Source organism: Artibeus jamaicensis, unplaced genomic scaffold (assembly GCF_021234435.1).
Source record: "Artibeus jamaicensis isolate MK-2021 breed Jamaican fruit bat unplaced genomic scaffold, CSHL_Jam_final scaffold_916, whole genome shotgun sequence".
NCBI lineage: Eukaryota > Metazoa > Chordata > Mammalia > Chiroptera > Phyllostomidae > Artibeus > Artibeus jamaicensis.
This window is the reverse complement of record NW_026522059.1, coordinates 22,098,066-22,125,212: the sequence shown is the minus strand read 5'-3', so window position 1 is coordinate 22,125,212 and position 27,147 is coordinate 22,098,066. Positions and strand designations below refer to the sequence as shown.

Sequence of the window (27,147 nt, the reverse complement as noted above, 5' to 3'; positions counted from 1 at the left end):
CATAAATGCCAATTTTATTTCAATTGAATTTGAGCAGGTCGATTGACCCAACTCTCAGTTTCTACATCTTTAAAATGTGTCTAAAAATGCTTCCAAGTCAATGTCAGGATTAAATTAATAAAGTGCTAAAATTATCTCATAAATTATATAATACTATACAAATGTCAGTATTAATACTTTTAATAATTTATCTCAATAAGGCCTCCTAGTTCAGAGGGAAAACCAGAGAGTAGAGGAAAGGCATGAAGGGGAAGCCGGACATGTGGAGCTCTACCCTGGATCGTGGGAGGTTTTCTGGACCCGGACAATCCCGGCTGGGCATGAGTGAGTGATGACACAGTGGAGAGGGAAGTCACGAGGGTGTAGCTGCCCCTTTCTAAGCTTCTGTTTGACTTTCTTTGAAAGAGTGAATCGTGCCATTTCACACTGTGCTTATTTTAACTAAGCTTTCACCAGAGCAGGCATTATGTTTTAATGAGTTCTAATTTCCCACTAGATGCCAACATGAATCTTAATACTTTATTGCATGAGACAGTGATGACTACTGACCTATTTTCTGCTGATTCTTGGCAGGAAAGAGGGCCAGAGCCACCAACTTTATTACAGCAGCATGATAGAGTGGAAACCACACCAAACAAGGTAGGAGTCAGACATCCCATATTTGAATCTATCTCTCTTCTTGGGCAAAATATTGCCTATTTCTGGACCTCAGCTTTCTTTTAATTAAAACCAGAGGTTTGAAATTAAATTATTAGGTTCCTTGTGAGTTTATAGTTCTGATTTTCAAGGTTCATAATACTCTGAAGAAAGAATGGGAGTCTCAAGAATGTATGCTTCACTCTAGCGGGAAAAATATTTTAAAAATTATTTTAAATTAAATTTATCAGGGTGACATTGGTTAATAAAATTGTGTGGGTTTCAACTGTACAGTTCTGTTATACACCATCTGTATCATGCATTGTATATTATTATTCAAAGTTAAATCTTCCATCGCCATATATTTGACCTTGTTTACTACCTCTCTCCACCTCTTCTTTCCCTCTTGTAACCACCATACTGTTGTCTGTGTCTATGAATTTTTGTTTGTTTGTTTGTCTTGTGTGTTCATTTGTTGCTGTCCACTTTACATCCCATGTATGAGTGAAATCCTGTGGTTCTTGACTTGATTCATCTTTTTGATAACAGAACTTCATCATGTGGGTAAAGACCAGCATCACATAGTGTTGAAGGAATGGGAACTGCTCACTGAGAGCAGTGGGGCACTCAAAGAGGAGGTCAGTGCTCTTTCCTCACATGGGCACAAGAATGACAGTCACGCCATCCACCCTAAAGCTCACTTCAGAGGCCCACGGTCCTCCTTAACCTGCTCAAAGAGTCTGTCCCCATAACACCACTCCAGCCTCACAGGCATAGGCATGAACACACACACACGCAGACTGAGAGACATTTTGGAAAGGAACCAAAGAAAATTCTTCAGGAGCCTAGAAAAAGACTGGACTAATTATTTGCTAGTCCTATTGTCAGGCTGTCTGACATTAGCCAAGTTTCATATAGTTTCAAGTTTCAGGTCAAAACATTTACATAAGAGTACCCCTGATGTTTTACAGTGGTTTTTCTTGTTATAAAAATCTCAAAATATTGACCTCCTTGGAAACATTTCTTCTTACACTCCATTGCATTTTATAAATGTCTCTTCTTTGGTTTCTTGAATTGCCATTATGTACACCCTCACTCCCTGCCCCCACCCCCCGAGACTGTGAACTCTTTAGATCTATTTCTCATCCTCTGTTGATGTGGTGACATCATCACTGGTTGTTAAGAAAATGATTATTATGTCTCCAAGGATCCAGTTCCATACATAATTCATTAAAATACAATGAGATGCGTTCATGAAAAAGTTGTAGGTTCAAAGCCCTAAAGAATGATATGTCTCAAAAAGACAAATAAGCAGCAGAAACAGTTGAACTATGAGGAGGGGGCCACACAAGTTGGAGAAAAGCAGAAGGCTCTGGTTGCTTTCACTGCAGTTTGCTTGTAGCAGTGTGCCAACCCTTTAATGCACACAATTGTGTCTCCCTGACCCGTGCAGAATAACCACAATATTGAGAGTTTAAAGTCACTGCAATTCTAATTTACTGATGACAAAACTGAGGCACACACGATTATTAATGGCTTGCTCTTTGCCAGGTATTGCATTAATGGGCAGTGATATAAAAGTAACTAAAATATATTCCCATAATATTTAGTGATCTAGTTCGTAACAAAGCTGGACAGTGAGGTCTGGGAAACTAGAGATCTCATTCCTGACTGCAAAATTGCTGGTGAACAGCAGAGTCCTTGAAACACAGAATAAGACAGTGGGTGTGAAGTGAATGTACCAGAGTGCATTCCTTGCTTAGCCACTTTTGATTTTTTTTGTATATGAGTTGCTCATAGAAAAAATCAGAGATGTTAACAATTAAGTGTGTTTACATCTTTAATGATGGACTGTGTATATTGATGCCATGATTTGGATTTATTTTTGTCTTTTACATTATTTACCAAAAAAATCTAAATTATGCCTCACCTTAATTTTTATGTCAATTATTCAAAAACATGGAATTTTATTCTTCTTTTATCACCTTCAAAATAATGTGAAAATCACAATTTAAGGAAGGTTAAAAAAGAACATATAAATAGAACATTTTTGACAGAAGAAAGAGTGCTTTTATTTCAAGCCACTGAGGTTGGGTAAACTCTCTGTCATCAGCTTTATATGTATGAATCCACTGAAACTTTATAACAGTAAGAACAATGCTAATAATGTTGTGCTTGACTTAATTCCTTATCTTCAAAAATTAAGCCAACATCAAGAGATCAGTCTGTGAAAATTGGAATTCCAAGCTTTTAAGAAGTCTCGACAAGGCTTTTTATATCTTTATCAGAGGCCTAGACAAGCAACCTGATTTTCAACTGAAGGATGACTTTTATCATGTCTTTTTTTCACACTTTTCCATTAAAACGATTAAGTGGTCTAGGCCCAAGGCAACTGAGCACTATAGGGAAGGAAAACTTACCTATAGTTTTGCTTTTCATTTCCTATGTGGAATCTGTCGTATTGTGAATAGGCTTGGTTTCCTTCCCAATCCACTAACTGGATTCTTAGCGTGTACTGCCTCTGACTGGTCATGGCAAAAATAAATTCATTCCCCAGCCAATATTCACCAGAGGGGTTTCCAAAACCCTGTGGAAGAAGAAGACAGAGATGCAGTTGTTACTTCTGAGAGAAAGTCTGTTCATTTTCAATATTAACTATGTTCTAAGTAATAATGAAACTTTTTGAAAAGTAAAGATAAATTTCTTTCATATTTTTACATACTTTTTTCAATTACTGATTCAATATTTTTCTGCTGCGTTTCTCTCCATCTAATCCTTATTAGGGGAAAACCTTGTGGTCACATCTGTGTAGATTAGATGTTTGGGATTAAATGGATCTGATTAATGGGGTTAACCAGTAAACGCTTCTCTATCATAGCTTGCTTTTGAAAATGTTTATAAAATACCAGTTAATGGAATATTTTTTAAACATAATTAAATATTTTCCAATGAATTATCAGGGTAGTATCAGACAATTGTTTAACAATACTATTATTGTTTGTGTTTTCATTATTATTCAGCTTTAACATTCTCATTTAAAAAATTAATTTTCAATTACAGTCAACATACAATATTATGTCAGTTACAGATACACAACATAGTGATTAGACATTTATGTACCTTACAAAATCCTCCCAAAATTCCAGTGTTTATATACTTATTGACACCATATGGTGTCCTTTCAATATTATTGACTATATTACCTATGGTATACCTCACATTCCCATGACTATTTTTATAACTGGTAATTTATACTTTTTAATCCCTTCACCTTTTCACCCCCTCTTATCTGATTACTATCAATTTGATCTCTGTGAGTTCGTACCTATTTTGTTTATTTTATTTGTTAGATCCTACATATAAGTGAAATCATATGGTATTTGCCTTCCCCTGTCTGACTTACTTCAGAAGAATATTTGCCAATGATACATTCAATAGGAGTGTTGAAATCCAAAATATATAAGGAACTCATATAACATAACACCAAAAAATAACAATGTGATTAAAAAATTAGCAGAGAAACTGAATAGACATTTCTCCAAAGAGGAAAAATAGATGGCCAATGACACAAAAAAGGTGCCCCGCATCTCTCATCATCAAGGAAGTGGGAAGTGGGTAGCTAACGGATAGCTATCATGGTACACCAGTCAGATGGCCGTCATCAATAAAATCAACAAACAACCACTGTTGGTGAGGATGTGGAGAAATGGGAATCCTTATGCCCTGTTGAAAGAATTATAAATCGAAACATCCATTTTTGGAAATAGTGTGAATATTCCTCAAAAAAATTAAAAATAAAACTGCCATATGACCTAGCAATTCCATTTCTGAGTATTTATCCAAAGAAATCCAAAATACTAATTTGAAAAGATATATGCACTCCTATGCCATAATATTCTCACTTTAAAACAGCAATTAGCAAACCTGTAAATCCAAGCCTATAATCATTCACTGGCATGAATTTGGATCTTGAGTCAGAAGGCTGACATAAGAGCTGGTGGGCGAATTTAGCTGGCTACTTATATGGTTCTATTATTTTTTTAGGGCAATCCCAGTCATGGTTATTAAGTGTTCAAAATAGTTTAGTTGTGGGGGGAAAATGCTGTGCCCAAAATAAAGCCAGCTCTTAATGTTGGAGATGTTAATGATAAGAAAATAAAGAACTTAAGTAACTGTTGGCATCCTAGACTTTGTGTATTCACAACTGCCTCAGAAAGTATTTCTTGGTAATGCTTGGAGTTCAATGTAATTGTTCTGCATGTCTGTCTACTGACCAGGCTATGAGCTCCTTACGGACAGAACTTGTGTTGTATTTGCGAATCCTCAAAGGCTAGTGGGAAACAGTCATATCCCGAACATTCTATATGTTTTACTGAAGTTCAAAGAAAAAGGAGGAAGGAGGGAGGATGAAAGGAGGAAACAAAGGAAGGAAAGAGGGAAGAAAAATACTATGGCAACTTGTAATGACATTCAGAGAAGTAACCATAAAACATAATTCTTGTTTTAGGTAATTTGGTTAAAAAGTGTTTTTTTCTGTTTTTGTTTTGTTGTTGTTTGTTTTAGAGAGAGGGGAAGGAAGAAGGAGAGAAGCATTGATGTAGGAGAGAAACATTGATAGGTTGCCTCTCGTACAGCCCTGACCGGGGATCGAACTCACAACCTAGGTATGTGCCCTGAGCCATACCAACTAGGGCTCAGGAGAGTATGTCTTCAAGTTCCTGACTGAATCATAGTCACTGAAGTTTAGGTTGAAAACAAAAATTCCTGGCTCCACACTGAACTAAAATGCATAAGAGTCAGCCCCATGGATCTGCAACTGAATAAGCTCCCAATTTGTGTTGTGCACTTTTGTATTTAGAAGACACACCTCCAGTAATAACAGGACAGGCTCTGATGTTTCAGAAGTAAACAGAATCTGGTTAATTGAGGTATTCATTAATACAGGTTTTATTTTATCTATATTAAGAAAAAGTATGTGGAAACAAGTAAAATAATCACATCAATCCTGATTTTCTCAACACAAAAGATAGAATTTGGAAAACCTTTACTTGAAAGTGGCATGCATATCAACTATACAGAATTATAACTACATTAGAAGTGTTCTTAACTGCTTTCTCCTTTAACCCACTTAACACACGAATCAGTACTTTCCATTTCTTCTTTAAAATATATTGATGCACAGAGTATAGTAAAAGAATTAAATGTATACTGTCTCTGCCAATTAAGTTACTTATCAAAGCCAGTTGTGCTTGGTTGCAAATATGCTTATGCCAGATCTATTATTATAATGATAAGATTTATAATGTTATGTAAATAAGTTAAATATTAGTGGGTAAAGGAGGTTTTTAAAAAAAATCTAATTTAAATATTTAGGCTCACTTGATAAAAGCAAATCCCTAAAAAAGTTGCTTTTGAATTATGTGTTGCTGAACCAACTCTAAAAGATTGGGAAAAATAAAACATTTGAGGATTTTTAATTGCTGTGCATGTCTCTTACTTATTCTAGTTTAAAGAAATGAAAGCTAGAAATTTGATGCATTTCATCATGGGAAAGTTTATGATGAAAGAACTACTTACCCAGAATTCCAGGGTTTGGTACTACATTTAAAAATGGATAAGTACGTGCATATTTTTAAATTTAAAGTTAAAATAAAATGACGTAGGAATACTTTTAAAGTTATTCTCCAGATTAACTTAGGTTTTGATGAACTGAACACCCTCTGTCCAGACCGCACTGAGTATATATTCCTATGCTCCCCTGAAGACTGTCCACTTAGAACTCCGAGTGAAAATATAGAACCCAATGAAGTCAGGATTCCCGTGGCTCTTTCTCTGTTCCTAAAATACTCAAGTCACATTTGGCAACAGTTCCACAGTGGCAGGAAATATTAGAGCAATTTAGGATGTGCTAAGAATTTTAAACGTTCTTATGGCAGTTGGTGCCACGCACCAGGGAGAAGAGTGAAGCTTACCTTCTCCAATGAATAAGCAAAACAGAAAATTACAGAGGACTGAAGTCAGAGAATTAGCACATTCTCAGATGCAGCAGCCACTGGGAAGAAAAAAAAGAGTGCTGGGGTTTTCCTTGCATTTCTTCTCAGCTCAGACATGTCAGAACTCCCTCTAGCCACTTGACGATTCCCTCTTCCATGTAGTCAGAAGGGATTCGCTATGGTACTAAATGTGAGTAAGGAGGCTGGGAATGATGAAGTGTTAAGTTTTAGGTCACATATTTCCATGCTGTTGAAAGCGTTGCATGGATAAAACTCTCCAGCTTCCCCAGGGAAATGTAAGAGATCTCCTGCGAGCCTCACAAATGGACGGCCATTAATGTCATTCCTACAAGCATGCATCCCCGTCTTGGCATGCAGACTTGTACCTCCCTCTAAGTGAGATTAACATCCCTTCCTAAACAGTTGGATTTTTTTCTCACTGAGAAAAAGAGGAAGAAGCAACTGAAAAATAAGCAACAAAACTTGTTCCGGGAAACCAAAATTCTATTTCATGCACCTTCCTGATAAACTATCTACGCATGCTCTATTGTGGGAGCAAAATATTGGACTACAATGAATCAAAATGGCTATTGGAGAGAGTGTAGGGAGGAAGCCTTCTAATGGCTAAAAGTGCAGTGACAACTGTTTCATCGTAAAGATGAAAAATAAATGAAAGAAGGAGAAACGGGTTCCCACATTAATAAACTGTCTATTGTATAATTTATCATACTGACCACAAATCTGATGCCTAGCAACAAAGGCTTGGCTTTGATTAAACAACTTCCACTCCCTGTCCCTGTTCTAATTTGAAGCCTTTCTGCCACGTTTGCTGTGGACAGTCTAACATCATTTCTGAGCTTCAGTTTCCTTCTGCAAAACACAGCTTAAAATATGGTTTCCATATAGACTGTTGTGGGTAAGAAATAAGATAATATACCTAAAGCATTTAGCTCAGTGTTGATACGTGAGAAACACTTAACAAAATTCTAGATGTTGGTATAGTCAGGGCATACATCACAATACATAGTAATTTTCTGTTTACTTGCCTCTCTCCTCTGAGACTGTGAGCTATTTGAGGGTGAGCAGGTTCCTTTTTACTTTGTATGAGAAAGAGAACAAAAATAATCCAGAGTCTTGTTTTAGCCTGAAAATTAGTAGGAGGATACTGATACAATTCTTTAAAAGGCCTTCAGATGCTAGGAACTAACTGTATTCTTATGATGGGTTGAGTGCTGGTTTATACAAATGAGTAGCATCATCTTAATCCAAAAAGATAAATATTGAATAAGAAATTAGAACGAACAGGTTGCAACTGGGGCTAATCTATGACGTAAACCAAAGTGTGGACTATGTTCTCATTCTTACTTCTGCCTCCTGCGACTAAAGAGAAGCGGTCTCCGACTTCCCTCTGATGCCACTTATTGTCATCGCTTTCTCTGTATATCTGGTAAGTTTCAGGATCTACAGAAAAAGGTAATTTTTGAGACCTTAAACCCATGCCAATAAATTGATAGTTCTGACACTTGCTTTTCAACCTGTAGTGCATATCAAAAACAGCCGTGGAACTTTTTAAAAATAGAGATGACTTGGTTTCCCCACACGCTGGTCCTGACTCAGTGTGTCTGGGGTGGGCGGAGAGATCTGCACATTTCACTGCCAAGCCTGTTGTACACCAAGGTGCAGAATCATATTATCTTGACATGAAATAACTATTCTGAGGAAAAATTAGAAAAAATATGTTAACCAGATCAAATAATCTGGCACACAGGGAAGAAAAAGATAGGCAAAAAACCTCATTTTCATATTTGGGTCTGTATTAAGGAACAAATTTTGATTAGGTGTTATGGACTGTCCTTGGAAAAAAATTCATATAATAATAAAAGTAATAGAATTTAAATTCATAATAGTAATAAAAATAGAATTTCTTTTTCATAAATGAAATCTAAGGATGTCATACCATATTCTTTCATGAAAACTACTATGTTCTGTTATGCCAATCACAATCACATAAAAGATTTTTATACCACAATTCAGGTAAATCATTAATTGCATTTCTCCTGTAGCTCTTTAATAAAAAACAAAAGACACTGGAAATTAACCTAAACTGATGCTGACTTACAACTTGCCTAAAAACCACATAGTGTTTTAAAAATGCACAAAGAGGAAAGACTAATATTCATTAGTTTTTGCCCAAACTTGCAGAAATGGTCAGTTGTGGTTTGTATTTTTCCAAGTTAATAAAATAATTGTCTCAGATACTTTATTTGTTTTGTCTGATAATACTCATAGGAAGTGTCAACTTTTTATAGCTGAACACAATTGAAACCAGACATAGTCCATGTATCCTATGGGTTTCATCTCTTCCCATAAAAGTAATTAAAGAAAACAGATAAGAAGCTGTGGTGGCTGAGCTGTGGCTTCCAAAGGTGCCTTAATTCACAATTCGGTTGTGCATTTCCGATCACTGCTGAGACACACTCAGCCCAAGAAAGATCAAACAAAAGATTTCTTTTCACATTTTAAATTTCTTATAGATTTTTCTCTTCTTAATGCAAAGATGTTAAAATGCAGTTGAAAACGTGCTCTTAATTTCTTTTCAGAAACAAAGAACTCCCAGAAGGTATGCTGGTCAGACTGAAATATTTGAGTTAATAGGAAGCTCGGTTTATGGGGGTAATTGTTTTCAATACAAAACCAGGTTGTCTCCAGGGCACTAGTCACTACCTTCCATAAAGTCAGGCCACTGGGGTACTGTTTGGAACTCCAAGCTTGATTGGGCTTTATGTGCAAAAGTACTGCTGATAAGTGTTATTGCTGGAGGCCACGGAATAGTATTTGCATGGCTTGAAGGAGTTAATATAGTTCCCTAAGTGCCTCATTAAAAGGGCCCACTCCAGACTTCCCTCTCAGCAAACATCTTTACAAATCCATAAACCAGAATTTGCTGAATCTCCTCATAAGGCAGGTTAAGTAAAAACAAAGCTCAGGTAAAAGAGTTTTGTAGGCTTAAAGCTAAAGAATCAAACACGTAGCAAATCTTCCATGTTGAGAGGTTTAAAAAAATATTCTTAACATATGAGCTATACTTGCAATTTCACGTTGATCATCTTAACATATTTTTTTCTGAAAACCTTAGGAGGCAAGGGGCAGCCCGTAGGCACCAGCCAGTATGCAGGAAAGGAAGAGGGAAGGCAGAGAAGAAGGCAGGATGAAACTTGATTTCTACACTCGGTGCTGGGGAGAGAAGTGAAGCATCTCAGGTTGTATTACAGTAGGTCAGTGAAGATTGAGGAGGAAGTGGTGCGTGCCAAGAAGTTCTCGCTTTCCCAAAGGATGTACACACCCCAGCAGCCAGCTCTGCTGATGCAGGGAGCGCAAGTGGGTGTGATTGATGAGAACTGGCACAGGGAGTCTACATCTGTCCCTTGTGGAGTCCTGTTATTTTGTCTTTAGGTGAAAGAAAACCTCTGGAGGAAACGACTGCAACACCTTCTACCATGTGTTTTGGTGAAAGTTAACCAAGTTATAACATATGATGAATTCTTTTAATTAAAACAAATAAGTCGTCAGACTCATTTTTGCCAAAATGTTTCAGGATTTTGGAGCCTTATCTCATTTACTGCCCGTGCAGAATTGACACGCAGCTGATAAATTGTTCCAGTTTGAAGAAAACATGATGGTCTTTCTATTTTAAAGAGGGAGAGGGGAAACTTCATAAAAGCTATGATTACAAGATAATTCATTCTCATTCCAATAATGAAAATACATAAATTAAAATGCATGTATATATATTTGAGAAATACGAGATATTACTCAATACCATACTTCATATGTCAATTGCTCTTACTTAACGTGACTAGTTTGTTGAGGCAGCAGCAGATGCTTACAGCTACTAATTCATTAGTTCGGAAAGTCACCATGGTGGCAACTTTATATCCATTTTTTCTATTATTACCAATGTTCATAATAAGGTATTTATAGGTTTGCCTGAACATGTATCTATAGTCTGAATCTCAGATGACTTCTTCACATCCCATTTTAGTCATGAAAGTAATCATGAGCTAAGGTGGTTTGCAAAATAATATTTTTGGCAGAGTTCAGTAAAAATTTTGCAGACTTTGAGTAATAATAACAACTACTGTTTATTGAGCAGTCAGGGTGCCAAGTGCTTTACTTCTAACTAATCCTCACACCATCCCTGCAAGGCAGGTGAGGCATTATTATTACTGTCCCCTTTCAATGAGTGAGCAAGTTAGGTATGTGTTAAATGATTTGCCAGATAACACCTTCTTTGTAAGTGACGGAGTGAAGACAAAGCGATAATGTAATGTGAGGTCCTCTTTTAGAACTTATGTTGCTCCTCACCATATGTCCATAAAATCAAGCCGACATTCCAATTCTCTGTAACAATCCTGGAACATGGTGATTTACCTTCTCCTGGGGTGTTTCCATGGAAGAGCGCTCCTTACCACTTAACAGCCAGTCCATTCATGTCGGAAGGAGACATTAGAGAGTTTCATTCACCCTTAGTCAAATTTTGCCTCTCTGGAATATTCCCCCATTTATTATGGAGATTCCTTCTTTAGAACATTAAAATGGGGTGGGGCTTCAGATTCTGTGTTTCTAATAACTCCCAGACAATGCTGGGCTGTTAGTCCCTGGGCCACAACTTTGAGTAGCAGGCTCCAGGACCACACCTCTATCCAGTCAATTAAAACAACAATTAGGTTTATACTGGATTTATTTTCTCCAGGTTAGACACCAATTATTCACCTGCTCCAGGTATGGTTTCTCAATTCCTCCCATCCTGCTCGTACCCTCTGGGGTGAGTTCCCTCACTGGAAAACCTCCAGAACTGAAAGCACATTCTTGATGTAAACAGACCATGGCAGGCACAGGATGTTCCGCATTTTTACAACTATTGCTAATGTCGATTGTGTACATAAGTCTGTGTTTTTGTTTGTAGCCAGCAACATAAAATGAGTTTATGTTCACGTAAACCTCTCCATGTTTCAAATACTAGGTTCTTAAGCTGGCTACCTATGTCCCCTATTCTTACAGTTAATTTTGCATATTTTTGGTCTGGTAAAAGACTACATTTATCTCTGTAGAATTTTTTTTTGGATTCCTACCTTTCTAGCTTGAGTTTATTGTTTATTAAAGGCATCAAGATCCCAACTTTGTGAAACTCCAGACTTTATTAATTTACATTCAGTGTTCAACTGAGTATCTGATAAAAACATTGTAGTCACAGAGACAGCACTTGGGACCTCCCTTCATCTACTAAAACCCCTTATTTACTGTTATTCAGCCAACAACGAACCTACTAATGGATGAACTGTAGTGTCCAATGACCAGTTTTTACACCTGGTTTGTGAGACAGCACTTAAGCTGGTATAGCACTTATCCTCAACTTTTTTTTAACCTTCTTTATGAGAGAGAAATCCGTTGAAAAAGATCAAGAGAATTATCCAAAAGATTTAGGTGTGAAAAAAAGAGAGAGAGAATTACTTCGTACATGAAAATTCTCTTCCATTCCTGTGTCTGCCTTGACATTCTGTCGGTAAATTTCAAAACTTAATATTGTAGGCATTGGGTATTTGATTATTGAATTATGAATTATTTTAACCATCTATATTCTTATAAAAGTTTATCTCCAACTCATTCATTTTCCTCTTAAAATGGAGACAATGCTAGCCACAATTGCTGTAGTTTGATATTTAAAAACTGGGTAAGATTTATGGATAGGGCTGGCACACGTGAAGCATTGAAAAGGTTAGCTGAGAACTTGGTGATGTTGGTAACGATGTCTGTGATGGTTTTGGAGACCCCGATGAACCATGCTTCACAGTCCATACCCTTGTGTTTTCCTATTACCTTGAGGATGGACTGGCTCTGTCATCAACTTTAACCAAGAAAAAAAATACAGTGGAAAGGAAACCAAGCTATTTCTGTATCTAATAAACCTTAAAAAGGCCTAGACAATTCTATTTTTTGTGCTTGAGGGATGCCCACTGCCACATAAGATGTTTGATGACCCTGGTTCACCATACTGAGAGAAGTCCAGCCCAGCCACGTGGAGGAACTCTCAGTCAGCAACCAGCAACAACTTGCCTGCCATGCGAGGGATTCCATCAGTAGTAGCTTCTTGCTCTACAACACACAGCTCTGTGCACCTGCCTTGTCTTGACTCATGTGCCCAGCCTGGGTCTGAGTTCTAGCTTCCCCCACCCTCATTCAACCAGGAACAAATCCAGGCAATGTATAACAGTTCACCAAAGTATTTCAGTAACACATTTTTCTTTCTAATGCACACATGGAAATAATTTACTGAACATGATTTATGAGTATCTTGTGTTTAATGAAAATAATGTCACTAATTTATCATCTTATTCTTAAAATAACTGAAAAAACACCTAAAAATACAAGGGTTTATCACATAGTGTGGTGAAGATAACCTCATGATAAAAACATCAAAAACTACTTAAATTCTTCTATCTTACCATTTTATATTCTTTCCAACCTCTTTGGAAATCCACACTTCCATCTTCACGATGTTGTATAACGGTCCAACCTCCCCCATTAAGATCCATGTTGCAAAATACCTGACAGAAAAGGGAAAAATAAAGTCAAGTAAAAACAATATGTCTGTTTTAAAGAGACATGTATCAGATATGTTTTAAAAATAGAAATAGAAAGGATAAGCCTATAGAGAAAGAACAAAATTTACTATGTTGAAAAATGTTACTTTAGACATACAATTGGTTATTCTTCTTATATTTAGTTGTTTCTGATTAATTTCCATAAAAATGAACTACTTACAAACATTTAAATCCATTGTCACTGTCTCAGATTATAAAATTTTTTAAGATCTTTTTTAAATGGTAATAGGTACTAGTGTTTGCTGAATTTTTAAAAATGGTACTAACGTTTCCAAAAGTATAGACCATTTTATCATCAAATCATACAACTTGAGATTTTTAAATCTCTAGTTCATTGAAATGGCAATATAGTAATAAGCAATGTTTTAGAAAAACAATTTTATAAAAAGTCATTTATATTCAGCTATTACATATTTCACTGCATATTAACTTCTATGCACTTACATAACTACAATAATTATTCCTGAATGCTTCAATGTTACATTAGAGGCAAAAGTTTGTCCTTGGCATATGGAGAACACATTACTCGCATGAATTTTCATCATGAACAGTAAGAAGGGAACATGACATGCTGTATTCCTTCTGACCGCAACAAGCATTTCTTTCCCATGTGGAAAAGTTATCCAAATCTTTCAAAGACTTATGCTTATTTCAATTACTCTAAATACAATAGTATTTATTTAGAAATTGATTCATTCCCCCCAGCGTCCTCCCAAGGAGAGAAACATATCTGTAATGGGATTATCTTTGGAGAGCAATCACTATAATTGATGCAGCATGAATGTGGCAGTTTGATTATTCAAGGGCCCAACTGTGGGGAATACCACTCCCCTGGCAATTCACTACAAAAGCACTTTGGAGGCTGGCTGAAGGTGGAGACGCGACACAGCGGCAGCAGGCAGGCTGTGTGGGCACAGAGCTGAGCTCTGGTTCAAGGAAAAAATGTCAAGTGTTTTTTTTTGAGGCATTACATTTGGGGCACAAATAGCTAAAGGGTAGGGAAACAATGGCGAGAACTGTCATTCAAAGGACAAGTTATTTATGTACTTCTTCAGTGTGAAAGGAACTAAAAAATATATGCCTATTTGAGAGTATAAATAGGTAAACTGCTCTCCAGAGGGCTGGATGTCCTTCTAATTGGACAAGGGTTACCCCTCAGTGTGTCTTCATAATCCCTAGGAATTGACTCACCTCCAAGACTATAAATGTGAAATGGCCCTCCCTGGTTCCCTCCCTCAGTTAATCCCTTAACCCTTCTGTTCCTGCTCATTGTTGTCCACATAAGCTCTGGCCAGTCTTTTGTCTTCCTTAAGTCTAATTCATTCACTAAATTATTTTTCTGTGTTACAATGGGAGATATAAATGATAAATAAAATATGGATCATGTCCTAAAAAAATGCCTAAAAGTTTCAACAGTGACTACTCCTTGGGAGTAAGGAAATGCAGGGGTCCAGAGGTTCCAATGCCTATGACCTGAAGAATGATGAAGACAATGATCCAAACGAGAAACTTAAGGATGAGCACTAACATACGAGAAAAGAAAATGGCCATGGTTTTGAATGTGTAGAGTGTGAAGTAAGCACAGTTATCCAAAAGGGGGAGTTTACTGACCAGTTGGAGATGATCTGCTGGAGGCAGACCAAGGATAGAATATGGAGAAGAGAACACAGGAATAAGAGAGGAAGAGCCATTAACGATAGCATGCTTGTTAGGTGCCAGATCATTTAAACTCTTCACATGCATTTTCTAACTCATCTCGCAACCCTATGATGTGGGTGTGATTGTTATCCCCATTTTACAGATGAGGCTAGAGTACTTCAGTAACTTACCAATGGTTATTCTTAACAAGCACTTGATCCAAGATTTGAACTTCAGGCCTACCTAATTCAAAATGGTGTTGAGAAAAATAAGCTTAAAAATACCAGTTGATAGTTTGGAAGTGTAGTCTCTAAAGACAAAAAGACAGAAGTGGAAAGAGATGTGTGTGTGTGTGTGGGGGGGTGACAGAAGATCCCAGAATGGGAGACTGATGGAGATAAATACATCAATAACCTTTAAGAAGGCAGTGCCTATCCTATAGTGAGTACTAAATGAATATTTATTGGATAAGTAGAGATGTAAGAAGGAAAGATAAAAAAGAAAAACTTGATTAATGTAATGGAATAAAAGAAGGGGATGGATTTTTAGTTGGGGAAGTGATCAACTTAATCAAATATTCCAGAGAAGTCAAGACAAATAAAGATTAAGAAAATGTACAAATTTAAAATGAAGGAGATGTTAGTGACCTTGAGAAGAGAGAGTACAGGATTCCTGTGACAATCAAATCCAGATGGCACAGGTTAGAAAGGGCGCAGGTGGTGATTCAAGACCAGTGGCCAAGGAGGAACTTGACCGTTGAAACTTAAGAGCAAGTGAAAATGTTGAGAAAACATTTTGCTAGGGGAAACTGATGTCATCATTGCTTAATTAAATTTTACCCTGCCTTGACTTGGTTAATCAAGTATTTTTTTCCAAATTCTTATATTCTAATGGACATTGATTGCCTGATATCTTGCCAAACTGCATTTGCAAACCTATACATTCTACTTATATACTCAGGGAAAGAAAGAACCACGTTTATAAATATCAAGTGTGTAGAGAAAACTATTATTTTCAGTTTTTATTACTATTATCTATATTATTAAAGTTCTATGCAAAGTTTTAAAATCACTCATAAAGTTTAGAAAAAGACAACTTTCCTTTAAAGAAAGGCATTCAGTGACTTAAAAATGTTAAGGTACTTTGAGAGCCCCTCCTAATAAAAAGCCAGAGAAAGTCAGCGAGAGCTACATGGGAGGTAGAAGTCACCCAGGAAGATCACTGTGATGGAAGCTGATGTGCAGAGAAGTTAACTTGTTGGGCATACACTCCACATTTCTTATTAGGTCTCAATAATAACAGAAATAACAGCTGCTGTTTGTGGAATATGGGCATAATATTATAAAGCTGAATGGCACTTTGGCTTAGGGCTTGGACTTGGCTGCTAGATTACCTGTGTTCAAATCCCACCTCTGCTTTCTCTATCTCTTAGATCTTTTGTAAGGGTTAAATATGCCACTGCATATATAGTTTTTAGAATAGTGTTTGGCACAAATTAAGTTTTGTCATTACTTATATCTCTTAGATGTCTGTAGCATATGAGATAATATATACTTATGTTATGCTTTATATACTCTGTATGTGTCTCATATTATATTATAGCATAGTACATGGATTACTATTACATATAACTGCATATAATTTATTTTTTATCTTATTGTAAATAATATGGAATGTACAAAGCCAAACTGTGTACAAATTCAATAAATTGTCCTTACGATTATGTTTACCAAATTCTTGTTCATAATACTGGCATTACTAATCTTTGCACATGCCACTTTTTATTATTACATAATTTTAAGAAGTTTTCTAGGAAAAAAAGACTCTTCTTTCTAGTCAGGAGAAAAATATTAATAAAATGCCTATGCTTAACAGATGAAAGAAGTTCAAGAACAAGGTGGCTGGTTTCAAAAGATTTGAGACATGAAAGGACTTGAAAAGTTCATTTGCCAGTATCATGTGGTCCGTGCTCTCTTCCTGCAGACAAGGGCCCTGATACACTTACTATACTGGTTGCATTTATTGATCATGTGACTTGGGCTTAACTCTATCCAAGAAAAGATTGAACTGGCTCTTATCCCAGGCAAGGTCAGAGCTTTCAAGCATTAAATACCTTTTAACATAATACAGAGATTTAAACCCAAACAAAAAAGGGAAATTTGATTCAAATAGTTCTTATGTTTTTATGCTCCATACAAGTTGGAATGATTAGGCCTGTGGATGTTAATTATTTTTCCATAACCTTAAATAAAAAAAGACTCAAAACATTTGTCGTAGCACTTTTCTAAGAGTTAGGAAATTATGAATTCATAAACACATTTTTAATATTTTACAATAAGCAGAGCTATGATTTAATGGGCTTTTTTTTTATTGGATGAAACTGAGCTAACCATAGGGCATTAGAAACTTGTGAAATTACAAAAAACCTTATTTTCTACTACTACGCATTGAAGGAAATTCAAAGAAGAAAATAACTATAAGCTTTTAATAATAATATAAAAGTAAAAAAGAAATATATAAATAATCTAATTCTAATTTTCTATCTATTTGAAAAATTAAATAGTCCTAGAAAACTGCCTTGGGTTCCCACATTACATTAAAAAATACAACACTTTTCTAACTTTTGCAGACATTCATTCTCTCTTGGCAGGGAATGGTGGCCGTCAAAACAGCAATTGCTTAACAATTCTGTATACTTGCAATTCTCACTCTGCCTAAAAGGTGAACAATTCCTGTTAATAGCTTTCCTCAATTGCCTAAATAGCCCAATTTTACTGATTGGCCTATCTATATCATATATACTTGAACTTTTAGTTTACTTTTGCTTTTATATAGACTTACCTTGAGTTTCCTATCCTTGCTCATGCTTCTGCAAACATTATAATGAACAAAGCTTTTGCTGAGTATATACAAAAGTATCCCCAAACTTTATACTTACAAAGCATAACCTAAACACTTGGAAAAGTGAAAGTCCTGAAGATAAATATTCTAAGCACTTTTTGTAGGTTTGAGAGAATACCAAGGATTTATATCAAAGTAGAAGAATGAAATGGCTTACAAGGTAAGAGAATAAATTATAAGAGAATAAATTAACTTCACATAATTTTCTGATAATAAACTCTTTCCTGAGTCACTCACAGAAGTTTATATTAAAAAAATTATGGACAGTGCAACTTCAGTTATCATTAATGTAAGTAGTTATCATACTTCGCCCCTGTTAAGATGCTGCAGTCTGGAGTTGATTTCTGTGTTACAAAGTCTGTACTCAATATTCACTAACTATGTAATGTGGACATTATTTTTCTAAAATGGAGATAATGGGAGTGCCTATTTAAGAGAGTTATTGAATAACTGATATAAATAAAACTTAGAATAGGACCTGGAAAACTGTAAATGATTAATACATTTTTAACTATTGTAATATTAAATGACTCCTAAATTACATTGGGAAAATTCATACAATATTTATTCTAATTCCAAGCTATGTGAATATAATAATGAATTTTTAAAGTTTTTTATTTATTGAATTTGCTGAAAGAGAAAGGGAGGAAGAGGAAGAGGGAGGGAGAGGCGGGAGAGAGAGAGAGTGAGATTGATTTGTTGTTCCACTTATTTATGCATTCACTTATTGATTCTTGTATGAGCCCCTGACCAGGGATTGGATTCGCAACCTTGGTATATCAGGATGACGCTTTAAACAACTAAGATACCCAGCCTGGGCTATAATAATGGATTTAAAACAAAATTTGCTACCTACAAAAATATACAGATATATCAATCTAAAGTATTTATCTGCACAAGGGAACAGTATTACTACTTGAAAGAGGATTCATGATCATACAGGGGAACAAATAAAATAAAAGAGAATACACGCTTAAGTCAAGAAGAAATCCAAAGTCTTTCTCCTTTCTTCTCAGTTATCTCCCTTTCTCACCATATTATGCTATTATTTCTAGTAAAACTAAATCCAATACATCCCTGACCAGATGATGAGAACAGGCCATGCAGCCATTTCTACAATAATGAAATTTGCCTGGTACAGGCCTATACTAATTTCACTGCTAATCTGTTCAGGCTACTGTGTTTTCCTAGGCCCAATTATCAGAAGTTTAATCCAGCAGATATTTGACATCTGTGGATTTAATATTTCAGATTTAATTTATTCAGGAAACCTGAGCTCCATAGTATGCGAAATTCATCAGAGATGCAAGTTGAAATCATGCTGTCCTGGTGGAACCAACATAAGTGTCAGCTACTGAACCAGTGAATCGAATCCTCCAATCTACTCCTTTATATAATTATTCACTCAAGCTTATGAGTTGTTATTCAAGTTTATGAACTATTCAGGATAATGAGTTAAGATGGGCTCTTTTTCTTCTACCCTAAAAGGAGCATGGTTCTGCAAATAGCCTATGCATCTTTTGTATCCCAAAGCATTTTGGACCAGAATTGAGTTGTGGTTATACATGAATTAAAATGAATGGAATAATCAAAATCATATTTAAATAATGTTTATACCAAGGCCACATGATAGTACTAGTGATAGAGTAAAAAAATGATAAAAGTGTGAATGTTAATCTAAAAACCTTAAAAATTATTTTATTTTTGTATTCATATGTATTATAGAGTTACTAAAAGTCTAAAAGGAGGGTCACTTAATATTTTTAGTTGACTTTACTTATATAATCAAATTATTTTATAGGGGAGCTGACAATAATTTAGGGGTTCTTTTCACGTAATATTGGTAAATTACAGAGAGTATGCAGGCTCCACTACTATCCCCCGACAGTTTCTGACCACCTTATATATATGCTCTATGTGTGGTGCAGGAGTAGGTGCAGTGTTTACATGCCTGTGTATGTGTATGAATTGAAGCTTAAATATGATCCATCTCCTCACCCTGGTGCTTTCTCCCTCCCACCCTCCTATTCTAGAATTACGTGCAAGGCCTCTTTTTAGGGTAAAATTTGTCCTAGCAAATGAAAAAAAAATCCTCGAGCGAACTTAAGCCACTGAGAGCCTTATTGAAATCAGGAGAGAGGGATGCTGGTGGAGGCTCTTCCTCTTGACAATGGTGTGACATCTCACAGACTGGTCTCCAAGATCCATTTCCTTCTCCAGTCAAAGGAACCATACAAACAGGAAGAGTAAATAAGTTAGGCTTACTCACAATGCACTACATAGAAGTGTTGATATTGTCACCAGTGGGCCATTTAGTCATTCATTCATTCATTTCAGCACATATTCACTGAGGACCTATGATGTGTCAGAAACTACGCTGGGTCCCAAGAAATCAAAGGTAACAAGGTACACACAATGGAATACTGCTTGATCATAAAAAGAAGGCGATCTTGCCTTTTGCAACAACATGGATGGATCTTGAGAGTATTATGCTAAGTGAAATGTCACACAGAGAAGAACATCTTATGATTTCACTTATTGGTGGAATCTAAAAAAACAAATGGAGGAACAAAACTCATAGATACAGAGAACAGATTGGTTATAAGAGGGAAAGGGAGTTAGTTGCAGGATGGGCGAAATGAATGGACGGGTCAACCACATGATGACGTGGTTGACAATGAGTAAGTAGACACTGAGGTGATAACTTTGTACTATATACAGTTATCTAATTACTATGTTATAATGTTATAACACAACAGTATAAACCAATTGTACCTCATTTAAAAAGGGAAAACAAAAAATAAAACATTATAATCCTTGACCTTGTAGAATCCTGGTACAAGAAAATCGTGCAAATTTGTTTAAGGGCCCAGGGAAGGCCTTTCAGGAGCATCTGCACAGCACCCAGAGGAAACAGGGATGTGGTGGGTAGGTTAGGGGCAAAGACAGAGGTTGTTCCTCTCTTTATGAAGCATGGCAAGGGCAGACAGTTTTCCTGGGCCCTTGAGCATTTAGCTAGTGCTTCATGTTAAAGAGCAAGGCTCTCCTCAAGGATCTCCAAAAACTCTGCTTCGAACCCAGTGTCTCTATCACTACACGTCTACAGCGTAATTATCTGTGTAATTGCCTGTTTTCAGCACACACTAGGAACTGTTTGTTCTCTACTCTGTCCCTAGTCAGGGACTGACAAATGAATGACATATTCTTAAGATGTATTAAATGAAGGAATGGGCTGGTGATTTAATGAATAAATAGGGGGAAAGAGTATATAAAACAATGTGACAGCAGGAAGATAGTGTTCTCTTACTTCGAAGTTTATTTTGGATCCTGTTCAAAATACTGGTGAATCCTATCCTCCAACACGCTCTGTTAGGTACATTTGAAAAGCAAATACTTTCAAGATTATGAGTTAAACATAGAATGTCTTTCTCTCACCCTAATAGAAGCAGTGATTCTGGAAATATGTCCCTAGCTGCCTCTGCACAGCGTCTGGACTGTAGGTGATACGTGCCATCTGGGTCCTTGGGACTCTTCCCCATGCACGTGAAGCACATATGACTTTGACTTGTAATCTGAACAAGGCAAGCACTTATAAGCAACGGGACATCCCAGGAATGAGAAAGAATAAGTAAAAAGCTTTGTGTGAAAGAGGGATGGTAGGTGTGGGAGTTAGGGGGATCCATACAATAGGTTTTCATCTTTTATGACCTGGGAAACAGAGTATCTTTTTAGAGAGAAGAGCTCAGGCATATATATTTTCAGTTTAACAAGCTCACAAATCAATCTGATTATTCAGCAATTCAATAAGGATCTGCTTTACTTCTCATAAACAAACACTTCTGGTTTTACCTTTTTGGGTTCTGGCATATTATTAATATAAATAGTGTAGATTCCACTTTTATTAAAGCCAGCTTGATATACATCTGCACAGTCTCTAAATGGTTCTTCTTTTCTTCCTCCCTTTAGTAAAACTGCAAAAAACAAAACAAAAAAAAAGATTGCAATATATGAATAAAAATATCAGTACTGTTAGTACCCAAATGGACTTCAAGTACAACTAGGCCAGTCTTCATTTCCTCCAAACAAACACCAATATTGCATTTACTGAAAGATCTGCCATAAAGACAACACTAGATTTTGAGGTGACTCACAAAATTACAAAGCTGAAGAAAAAAAATCTGCGGAGCAATTTTCAACTGAATACTTTTTATGTTTTGCTTAATTTCTTATATTTTGTTTTTCTCTAAAGGTTTTCCAGAATATCAACTCAATTGGCATGATTATGTAATACCTCCAATCAGTAACAATTATGTGGATATTCCTACAAAATTTGTAAAAAGCCCTTACTTACATTTCATAGGAAAGATTTTAAAAAATGCTAAAGTATTTTTGTAAGATGAAGAAACTAAGATAAGAAATTCAAACATAAAAATACAGTATGGAGATTTCAAACACTAAAGGTAGGTAGCACTGTTTTCCCATGGCTTTAGATTGAAGAGGTCCTAGAAATTTTTAATTAAAAAAAAAAACCCTCAAAATAATTAGATTTAGAAACCAGAACATAATTGCTGACCCAATTTAACTTTCTAGAAAGACAAAGAAACTGAACCTTGTTTTTATTTAATGCCCTGTTATTAAACTGTTAAGTAGATGATACACAAATATAAAAATAAAAGTAAATAAGGTTCAAAATTAGTTATATAGGAGAAGATCTCAGAAAAAGCTCAAAGTCAAGTAGAAAATAAATTTAATTAGAGATAGTTTCTACTGAAAAGTTTATTTTATTTGCTAAGCTTCATCCATTAAGTTCTTATTAGTGAGATCAAAATACAAAATGTCTCATTTAGTAGTCTTCAGCTAAAGATATGGGAGGTATATTTATGAAATATTTATGATGTAGCATTTCCTAATAAATATATATTATTTTAGTAATTGGTTTTATTAAACTTTTCTAGAATATTAACATTTTATCATTTGCCCTTAAAGTCTTGTTATTTACTAAATACCTATTTCCAATCACTTTGAGTTACAATAGTCTTTCATAAAAAATATGAAAAATATAAATCAATGCTGTTAAATTGATTATAAATTCTCTACCAATTTAAAACACTAGCCAGATTTAAACTTAAGATGCATAATGTTACTAATTTATAGGTAATGAAGAAAAACAGTCCAGTCTTGGTAAAAAGACTATCTCAATATAAATATTTCAAATTTTCAAAAATACTTAATTATGTTTCAAGAAAATGAAACGCTATGTCAGAAGAGTGTTCATAATGAAAATTTAAAGTTATTTAATATTTTTTTATAGCTCATGTCTGCACTAATGGTTTGCCTACTTATATTAATAATTATAGTTAAATACCATCATTATGATTGCAATATCAACACAGAAAAAATAAGTAGAGGATTTAGAGGTTATAATTGTGAAGAACTATTGCACAGAATGTATACAAATAGTAATTTTAAAATGAATAGATAAATGCTTATTCAAAAGCCATTTGAAATGTCGTGGGGCATGTCAACAAGTTATATAAAGGTATTATTTTAAAAAACATCAATGCAGGTCATTTGTGCTTGCTTATTTTAAGTTAATGGATTGTTATTTTCTAAAATAAAAAGTTTAAAGTTGCAAATGCTTGCTCTTCTGTCGAAAAGTAGAAAGTGACCTAAGCAAAAGGGTTATGAAGAAATACCAACTAAAATTTGTGATCTCTTAAGAGGATGAACAACACAGGAAGACGTGGTCAACAGAAATTCAATGGCAAATCCATTTTCATTTTGGGGGTGAAAGATAAAGTCATTTATCTAAGGAGAAAATGCTTCTTGCGTACACCACTTCCTTCCCTCCCTTAGTTATACTAGGAGAGTACATTCCCTTCCCACTTCTCGGCCACCTCCTCTCGCCTTCTCTTTTCCTCTTCAGGAAGATGTGGGTAAAGAGGCCGTTGTGTGGGAAGAGGGAAGCTATCTCACACACACATTTGAAATAACAGAGAAAAATAAAAGCTATTATCTCATTTTTCTGCAAACTACTTGTATAATGATGATGTCCAAATCATGAATATAAGTCTTATAATTGGAGAAATGGTTTGAGGATTCTACTTATAAATGGTACAACTAGTACTATGGTTGCACTACAGATTTGTTGTTATGGCAACATATCTAATATGGATATTTCATTTTTTTGAAATACAGTTTGGTATTTAAAAAAATTGAACCAGTTGTATTTTTCCCAGAAGAAATAGTCTTTCTTTCTAAGACAAATTAGATTGCTTGCTCTTTATTTAGTTATTAATTAGTAAACATTATGCTTGAAAGTTTGATCCAGGCTACATTTTAGAGTATTAAAGCATTTAAAATAAATTTAAAACCTTCATTCACCGCTTACTTTTGATATTTGTGCAATATACTGAGGATTGAAGAAGGCTCCTTCTATAAGGGTGGATTAACTTGCATTTTTCTTTTGTTTAATCTATTAAGTGGGGCAATTGCATATATCTCTAAGGCAAGTGTGCGAACTATGTAACAGAGCTGAGTGATTGAATTACAGTAAGTACTCAAGAAATGATAATTATTATTGTCGTTGCTATGGCAATATAATAATATTATTAATAACATATTATTATAATTTTCTTTTATGGAAGAACACTATAGAAAGCCAGTGAGTGCAGTCTGTGGAATGCTGGATGCTGTTGCCATCTATTCTCAAGTGCAAATACTGTAGTTGACTAAATGCAGGACAATTATAATTGTACAATGGACTGGTTACATGTAGGGTTAGAACTGGCCTTTCCTTGTCAAAGTTGGCTAATTGGCTTATTTTATTCATTGACTGCATCAGGCCATACCATCATGGTTTAAGTCTCAAAAAAACAAAACCCAGGTAATCTAATCTTTTTATATTATAAGCTTTGTCTGAATAGTTAAGATTTAAGAATTATTTCAGATGAAATGATATATAATGTATATACCAATAGGTTAATTGTTGAGGTTTTAATCTCATAATTTAAATTTGCAAGACTAATTCTTCTCTTTGTTAAGTACTAGAGAATTTTGAAATTCAGTGTTATGACTACATATTATAACACTGCACACATAATAAACATTTAAATATATATAATGATAAGAACAAAGATGAATTCACTGAGGATTACATGCATTAAAACTAAGGATAGCTTTTTTTAAGGAAATATTGAGATTCACTAAGATGGAAGATGTAAAAAAAAATAACATGAATGGAGCCATTTTAAATGGAGCCAGAGCTGCCAACCCAGAGGAACTGCCTGTCATACTTCTCAAACTTTTGGAGTGTCAAAACAGGGCCAAATAACCTTTGAATTAGTCCCAAACAACTGCTTGTAAAGGTAACAAGAAATCAGGTATTATGACTGCTGGATGGATGGCCCCCAGACTGAAAATTAAAAGCATTGTTTAGAACTAGAGTCACTGTGTTAGCTTATGTGCCCCAACAGAAACGCCTTCCATCTAGTGTACTTGCCCCCTTTCCCTTTCTCACAGATACTCTCTGCCTTTGACTCCTAATCAGAACCCCGCTAGGTTCATGCCTCAATCAGCACTTTCCAAATAGCTGTTCTTTTTTGATTTCAAATAAATGCTCATTGCTTCTTACATTGGCCTTTTATTTTTAGGTCAATAAAGATAATGTGTGGAAGAATGTATGGTTAATGACAAAAGGCAGACTTGGGAAACCTGGTGGGAGGGGATAAAAGAAGCACGGACCAGACAGACCTGGGGAGAGTGATCTGGACACCTGATAGACGTGTTTATCTATCTGTCAGAGTGGTTTCCACTTTTTGTAATAATGAACTGGCTTAAAAGCATGAATTAAAAAGCAATTACATTTCTCCAATTGACTGGTTACATGTAGGATTAGAACTGGCCTCTCCTTGTCTCATACTCTTATGTCTTCCTCTCCCATTCTTTAATTCTGAATGAGTATGTCTCTTCTCTCAGTGGGAGTCTAGATTGCATCATTACTATCAGTCCCTTCCTAGCTGCCATTTTCTTTGTTCCTAACTTTGATTTCAGAGTCAGGCAGTAAAGAACAGTTCAGAAGACATAACACCTGAATGAATTTAAAAAAATGTAAAAATAGCTTATTTGAACTATATTTTAAGAGCCAGGTATGCCAGTTCAAATACTTTCCCTATACCTCAATCAGCAAACAAAATCATTCTTTTCATTCGGTCTTATCTGCATGACAAAACAATCATGATCCAAATGGAAAGAATAGGGACACAAGCAGGTGCTTGTCTGTCTTTCACCTGCTGACATGCAGTCAATAAGCAACCTGAGACCCTGGCTCCAGCAGCTATTGATTTTATCAGGCTCTTCCTTTTATTTTCCCAAATAGTTTCAATCCAGATGGCATATCTGCCACCAGGCTGACTTCAGGGAAGAACCATGAAAGTTGAGGAAGAGGGTCACTTCAATTCAGATGAACCCTCAAGAGAAAACTTCCTGGAATGTAGAATTGGTCATTATGAGTCTCAGCAGACCTAGTAGAAAACACAGATGGCAATTAGCCTCCTACCAGAGACAATGTAAAAAAGCCAAAGCCCTTGAATCCTACTCATATCCTAATAAGATGTTATGAAGAACCCAATTCTTTAAACATCCTTTTTAAATCTTAGATGTGGCTAGTCCATATCTCTCCAGTATTTAGGAAACATCAGAATGAACATGGATTGAGTTACTGGTTTAAGGGTCATTCCTGTGGTACTTTTAGGCCATTGTCATCAAGGAGATCATAGGACTAGGAATTTCCCCTCCATCTGTGATTTTCAACATGACAGGTCACTGAAGTTAACTGAGCACATGGGTAGTAAAATGGCATGCCTCACAAGGTGAGAATGAGCTGGTGATTGATCAGAGTCTGTACACTTGAGACAAGTGTGTGGATATTTCATGGGAAGCTCATTTGAAGATACTACCTAGGATTCCAATTTATTTGAAAGGACTTTTAGAAGTAGAAGAAGGTAAACCTTGCATTTAAAGTGTGTGGTAAGATTAAAAGAAGGCTTGTAGGCAATATTTACTATTTCAATATTTTGTGGATAGGTATGAGAATAAGAGAGACTTACCGATGATTTCATTAAGTGTGCAATTCTATAATACATCATCCGTACACTGTATTGTGTGTTCACCACCCCAAGTCAGTGTCCTTCCGCCACCATTTATCCCCCTTTAGCTCCCTCACTTTCCTTTCCCTTGGTAATTGCCACACTGTTGTCTATCTGTAAGCTGGGGTTTTTGTTTTTGCTTAATCCTTTCACCTAGCCTCCCACCCCCTC

The 27,147-nt window shown here is 35.6% G+C and overlaps 1 protein-coding gene across 2 annotated transcripts in view; it reads right to left on the bottom strand.

The window, feature by feature from the left end:
• The window catches only part of ANGPT1 (angiopoietin 1), a 246,579-nt gene that overhangs the window by 37,836 nt on the left and 181,596 nt on the right, over nucleotides 1-27,147 (bottom strand). For both annotated transcript variants that reach the window (XM_053661203.1, XM_053661205.1), the window contains exons 5-7: nucleotides 21,680-21,801; nucleotides 13,133-13,234; nucleotides 3,057-3,223 (exon numbers count right to left, since the gene is read on the bottom strand). In XM_053661203.1, coding sequence (XP_053517178.1) covers nucleotides 3,057-3,223; nucleotides 13,133-13,234; nucleotides 21,680-21,801 — 391 coding nt within the window. The remainder of the gene's footprint in view (nucleotides 1-3,056; nucleotides 3,224-13,132; nucleotides 13,235-21,679; nucleotides 21,802-27,147) is intronic.